This window comes from Cibotium barometz, chromosome 59 (genome assembly GCF_041138505.1).
Source record: "Cibotium barometz isolate CiBa-2024 chromosome 59, ASM4113850v1, whole genome shotgun sequence".
Classification (NCBI taxonomy): Eukaryota; Viridiplantae; Streptophyta; class Polypodiopsida; order Cyatheales; family Cibotiaceae; genus Cibotium; species Cibotium barometz.
This window is the reverse complement of record NC_141104.1, coordinates 22,584,941-22,591,540: the sequence shown is the minus strand read 5'-3', so window position 1 is coordinate 22,591,540 and position 6,600 is coordinate 22,584,941. Positions and strand designations below refer to the sequence as shown.

General features: G+C 37.6%; 1 protein-coding gene across 1 annotated transcript in view; it reads left to right on the top strand.

Moving 5' to 3' along the window:
* Nucleotides 1-1,145, top strand: part of LOC147605608 (T-complex protein 1 subunit delta-like) — a 1,982-nt gene extending 837 nt beyond the window's left edge. Inside the window, exon 1 of the mRNA XM_086793084.1 lies at nucleotides 1-1,145. This exon is cut by the window's left edge and continues 837 nt beyond it. Coding sequence (XP_086649210.1) covers nucleotides 1-917 — 917 coding nt within the window. The 3' untranslated portion in view covers nucleotides 918-1,145.
* Nucleotides 1,146-6,600: the final 5,455 nt, after the last annotated feature.

The following is a 6,600-nucleotide window of genomic DNA, read 5'->3' as shown; positions in this document are numbered from 1 at the left end:
CAGCTGGTGGGCCAACCAGAGTAGAGAATGCCAAGATTGCTATCATTCAGTTTCAAATCTCTCCTCCCAAGACTGACATTGAGCAGAATGTCATAGTTTCTGACTACTCTCAGATGGACCGCATCTTGCGTGAGGAGCGTAACTACATTTTAGGCATGATAAAGAAGATTAAAGCTACAGGCTGCAATGTTCTTCTTATTCAAAAAAGTATTCTAAGAGATGCTGTTACAGATCTGTCTCTCCATTACCTGGCCAAAGCCAAGATCCTTGTGGTGAAAGATGTTGAGCGAGAAGACATAGAATTTATCACCAAAACCCTGAACTGTCTGCCCATTGCTAACATTGAGCATTTTCGTGAGGAGAAACTGGGGCATGCAGATCTAGTTGAGGAGGTTCAAGTGGGAAGTGGTAGAATTGTCAAGATCACTGGTATCAAGAATATGGGACGCACCACTACAGTCCTGGTGAGGGGTTCAAATCAACTCGTCCTGGATGAGGCTGAACGGAGCTTGCATGATGCATTGTGTGTTGTCAGATGCCTTGTCAATAAGAAGTTTTTGATTGCTGGTGGTGGAGCTCCTGAAGTAGAAGTTTCTAGACAGTTGGGTGCCTGGGCAAAGACTCTCCATGGAATGGAAAGCTATTGTGTGAAGGCATTTGCAGAAGCATTGGAAGTTATCCCTTACACACTGGCTGAGAATGCGGGGTTGAACCCTATTGTCATTGTTACTGAGCTTCGCAACCATCATGCCAATGGGCAAGCAAATGCTGGCATTAATGTGAGGAAGGGTCAAATCACAAACATGCTTGAAGAAAACGTTGTGCAGCCTCTTCTGGTTAGCACAAGTGCTGTCTCTTTGGCAACGGAGTGTGTGCGCATGATCCTGAAGATAGATGATATTGTGGCTGTGAGATGAGAGTGTCTAGGACAAATCAAGCATGTCTTATGTGGCATCAGCCTGCCTTAGTTTTATACTCTGTTTTCATCAAATGAATTACACATTGATGATGGCTCGACAGTGAAATGGTGCATAAGTATGCTGGTCCTTGCTCTCTGCCATAGGTTCATTTTGGCTGTCAACCTTTTTTTTGGAGTATTCTGGTAATCTTTTTTGGAGTAATGCGAAGGTTTCAAGTTTAGTTTAGTGTAGGATGTCTTTTTCTAGTTTGTCAGCAAGGTAAGAAAAAGGTATTGTGGTCTTGAAAAATATGTTCTTTTGACTTCTTCTTGACTCGAGTGTTTTAGCTTGTTATAATATTGAAGGTTTTAGAAATATGTAAGTTCAATTTTCTCCAGTTTCTCCAGTGATCCTTGTCATGGTAGTTGCAGTGTATGTTGTCTGCAGGACTGGTACTTCTTGTGCCTGGCACACTACTTTTTGTCATAAAGTGAAGCATTTTTTGTAATATGAAAATTTCAAATTACTCTTTCTGATTTGAACCCTAAAGTTTGAATCTACTGAATGCAAGACATACCATGTGCTCCCAAGCTCTGTAGGGCTTTATACCAAAGCTTATTCGCTGCAGAAAACAACTCTTAGTTCCAGTGATCGTCTTGGGATTCCTCTGACACCTTTTTTTTTTCTTCTAGCCAAACCTTATTGATGTGATGTGTACATGAATTATCTGGTTTTGCTTTGCCTCTGATGATCTCTGTTTGGTAAGTTGTGTGATTAATTGTTTGCCATCACATCAAATACCATCTGGCCAGTTCCTAAAATCTTGGTGCTTTTAGGTGTAGGCTAGATAAACATCTTTGTGATGGGTGTGGACAAATTTGGTTCATTAATTAACACATGCTCAAATTATGGGGACACTTATAATCTCATAATGGTTGTTTTTAAATTTAACCTGAAAGTGAGCCTAGACCTTCATATCTAGGATTTTGGTGACCCCATGAAAGGTGACTAGGAAGTCCTTTTGTGATCCTACTCTTTCTCTTTTGTAGAAGGGGTTTGTTTTGCGAACCACGATCCCCTAAACACAAGAGTAACACTGTAAATGGGTTTACATTTTCAGGCTCACCACCGAACTGTAGATCCACAACACAAGTCTCACGAGTCAACCCTACATGATCCATAAACTTAAGGAGACTCTATCGTGATAGAGTCTTCTTAAGTCTACTTACCTACTTAAGTATACTTACCTAATGATGTCTCCTATACTTTGAGTCTCTATCGCTCACAATGCCAAAAGGCAACCCATAAACTCTCAAAAGCTTATCAACAGATTGCTACACCAATTTAGGTGTCTTTACGATAATCTCAGGAAAAATGTAGCCATCTTTGTAAGTCGATCAATGAGACTTGTTTCCAATCCTAACCAAAATGTATGTCAATCTTACATAGTCCAACATATACATATTAGTTATATGGACTATACTTTTTAAATTTACTTGTTTCCTTTGGTACTTTACCTTAATTATATTGATACTTTTTATTTTCTATTTTAATCTCTCTCGTTCCAACATCTTCCTCGAAAGAACGGCTATACACCAAAATATCACCTAAGGATACTAACAAATTTGCCCGAACAATCCCCAAAGAGATCATTTGGTGGAATTTGGTTGGATCATTTGTGAGTCCAAAAGATAATAGGTTTGAACTGTGCAGGAAATGTTGTCTTAAAGATATATTCATTCTGTCTCAAGTGATAACCAGTATGCAAGTCAAGCTTAGTAAAGTAAACTATGCCTTGTATACAGCCCATCAATCAGCACCTGGAACTAACTCAATCATATGATCAATTGCTCTCTACTGCATGGTAGATCATGCGGTAATTAAGCAAGAAGGCAACATAGTAGTTGACTCATCCTCTGTAAGGTGCTATACTCATATAGGCTAAGCGCTCAATCCTATGATCAACTGCTTTACTGTGTGGTAGACCATGCAACGGGCAGTGGTAATAATCAAGCACGAAAAACATCATAGTAAATTGCCTTTGATATTATCTAAAACCCGTCTCTCCCATGGATCTAAATCTACTAAATGTAAGGAAAAAAAGAACAAATTGATACACTTCATAATTAGAATCTAAAATTATATCATGAAGTTCTAGTAAATTTACAAAATTAGAGGCACAAAATCACCCTTGAGATAAAAATGGACACAATCGCATGAAAAAGAGATGATACAACCCTTCCAATCCACATGGACATCTGATCCAAGTATGTAGCACAAGCAACTAGTGTAAGTAAGTCAGATAGGGTGCTCCTGCGTCAAAAAGCAAGAAAACCAAGGTCACAATGTTGCAAGCTAAGGGTGAAGAGCAGCCATGCTGTCACTCTCCTCAAGTCCAAAATCTTCACAAGCTTCACAAGCACATGTGAAGAAAGAGGAGGCATGGGTCTCTATTTATGGAGGGGCTCAAAAGCCATCTTTTGAAAAAAAATTAAAAGCATGTTTTTCTTTAAAAAAATTTAAGAAGAGATAAAACTTTTATATTTTTATGTATACTTTTCAATTAATTGTTAAAAACAATCTGCTATAAGGTCCTATGTAGACTATGCATATTGATCATTACTGTATAGATTTGGGATGTACGACTTGCCATATCATCAACTATATGGGTTGCTGTATAGGTGTATGCATAGACATATGACTTGCTATGCTACTAGAGAGTTATGAGGGGGAGATGTATGAGAGCCAATGAGTACATGTGGTGGCAGCGCATGTGGGTAATTGAGCAATGACTCATTAGCCTTACAGCTCTAAGAGAGTTGTGAGATGTAAACCTATGCTATATCTTGCTCACCCTAACATTGGTTTGAGAAATCAAAAGCAAAGGGGTTGAAAGCAAAGGGGTTGAAAGCAAAGAGACCATAAATATTGTTGTGAAAAAATTTCCTTATAGAAATGGCAACCTATATTAATCAAAAGTGAAGATAACTATTTGGAAGCACCTTCACTGGTATGAAGGACATTGTTCCCCATGCCTTAGCATCGAGAATATTGCCATAGACTTAAGTATCAATCCTGGAGTTCATCACATATTAAGATGCATTGATGTCATGATCGAAAGATCCAACTAGCTACTATGTTCGATTCTTTTGGAAGCTCCTCCATAATCATAAACATGCATGCAACTTCTACACAATACCTTTATGTAGACGATATCTTTATGCACATACATTAGTGAAAAAATGATATTATATTAGTCATATGCAAATGGTAGGTTTTTTTAATTAGGTGTACTCACCACAATTTATAAGAGTTATTTTTAAATTGGGTTCAAATGTTTGACTTACAAATATATGTGTACATAGAGGATATCATATATGCATCTACACAAACATGTAAAATAGACCTATTTTTTTATTACCCTATGTGTTAAATATTCATCTTATAAATAAGTGTACATAGAGGATATCATCCACACAAACATGTAAAATGAATCTAATTTTTATCACCCTCCACACATAGGTGATTTCTAACACGAGTCTCTAAACTCTCGGGAGAGAGTTGCATAGAGTTAGAGAGAAAATTAGAAAGATTTTAAGAGAGAGAGAGAGAGAGAGAGAGAGAGAGAGAGAGAGAGAGAGAGAGAGAGAGAGAGAGAGAGAGAGTACTCTTTTATACTATACTACTTTACTACTATATATATATATATATATATATATATATATATATATATATATATATATATATATATATATATATATATATAATATTTAGGGTTAGAGGGTTTGATTAGAGGGTTAGAAAGAGATGAAAAAGATAGTTAGAGAGTGTGAGTTAGAGAGAGAGAGAGAGAGAGAGAGAGAGAGAGAGAGAGAGAGAGAGAGAGAGAGAGAGAGAGAGAACTCTTTTATACTAACTACTATATATATATATATATATATATATATATATATATATATAATTTGGGGTTAGAGGGTTAGAGAGAGAGGGTTAGAAAGAGATGAAAAAGATAGTTAGAGAGAGAGAGAGAGAAAGAGAGAGAGAGAGAGAGAGAGAGAGAGAGAGAGAGAGAGAGAGAGAGAGAGAGAGAGAACTCTTTTATACTATACTACTATATATATATATATATATATATATATATATATATATATATATAATTTGGGGTTAGAGGGTTTGATTAGAGGGTTAGAAAGAGATGAAAAAGATAGTTAGAGAGTGTGAGTTAGAGAGAGAGAGAGAGAGAGAGAGAGAGAGAGAGAGAGAGAGAGAGTACTCTTTTATACTATACTACTTTACTACTATATATATATATATATAATTTGGGGTTAGAGGGTTTGATTAGAGGGTTAGAGAGAGAGGGTTAGAAAGAGATGAAAAAGATAGTTAGAGAGTGTGAGTTAGAGAGAGAGAGAGAGAGAGAGAGAGAGATGTTATAATAATCAAAGTCTTAGTAGTGTGAAAGGGTTGTGAACCACCTCTTAGTAAGGGTAAGAAGATAAGGCCTTAGTGCCTATAAATATATTATACGTGGTATGAGTATTATCATTCATAATACAATCATTGTGTTCATGTGCAATCTCTCTCTCACTTGAGTTCTACTGTATTTCTCTCTCTATCATCTCTATCTCTTCCATATCCATCCATGTCTATGCTTCTACACATCATGGCTTGATCTCTCCACCTCTCCCTCCACTCTCACTCACTCTCTCCTAGATCTGGCCATGTTTCCAACATGGTATCAGATCTAGGTTTCATTCCATTTCCATGCTTCACCTTCTCTCCTTTTGCGTTTTTAAGGTTTGTATTTTTTAGGGGTTTCTATATATTTAAGATTTTTGCCTTTTTTGGGGTTTTACTTTTTTTTAAAAGGTTTTCCTACAACCTCTTTTCAGCCTTGAATTTAGTGTTTTGTTTTCATAATGATTAGTTGTATTTTCAGCTCTAAAATGCCTCCTCTTAGCCATGAAACCTGCCATCTTTTGTGTTGCATTTTTCAGCTCTAAAACACCTCATGTGAGCCATGAAACTTGCCATCTTTGTGCTCCAATTTCAACCTTGAAAATTGCCACATATGCTATTTTTTTCCATGCTATAACTAGCCCTAAAACGTGCATTTTTCCTCATGGTTCTTCATCACTATGCTTGCAAAAGATGCGGTAAATCTATAGCCATGACAATCCATTCAGCCATGTGTTCTTCACACATGGATGCCTTCTAAGTCATCATTAAAACAAAGGCGCTTCTATAGAGATCTACAGCATGGAGGCATCCAAGAATAGCATACCCATGGAGAAGTTGCAAATCAACAAGAGGCAAGCCTTTGGCATGACCAGAAAAAGACAACACCGACACCCACCCTGGGAAACCGCATGATTGTATCTGACTTGTAAGCCCGACTGTGTTAACCAAACAATAGCACCAAAACAAATGTAGGTGTCTCTCCTCATCCTTCCAAAAAGGTGTGCTATTGCAGTCCAGATCCTTTGTGCCTCCCCCTGCACTCCCATAAGAAATGGTTAGCTGTCTCTGAAGCTCATGCACATCTGGGACAGGATGGGCTAGCGCCAATGACCGATCTCTACTGGGGTTAGTGGTGGCAAGTCCACCATGTAGAGAAAGCCAAATAAAAGAGGAAATCTTCGTTTCCCTTGTACAAGTTCACCATCTCCGCCAAAAAGTTGCCTGAATGTCAAGGGTGATT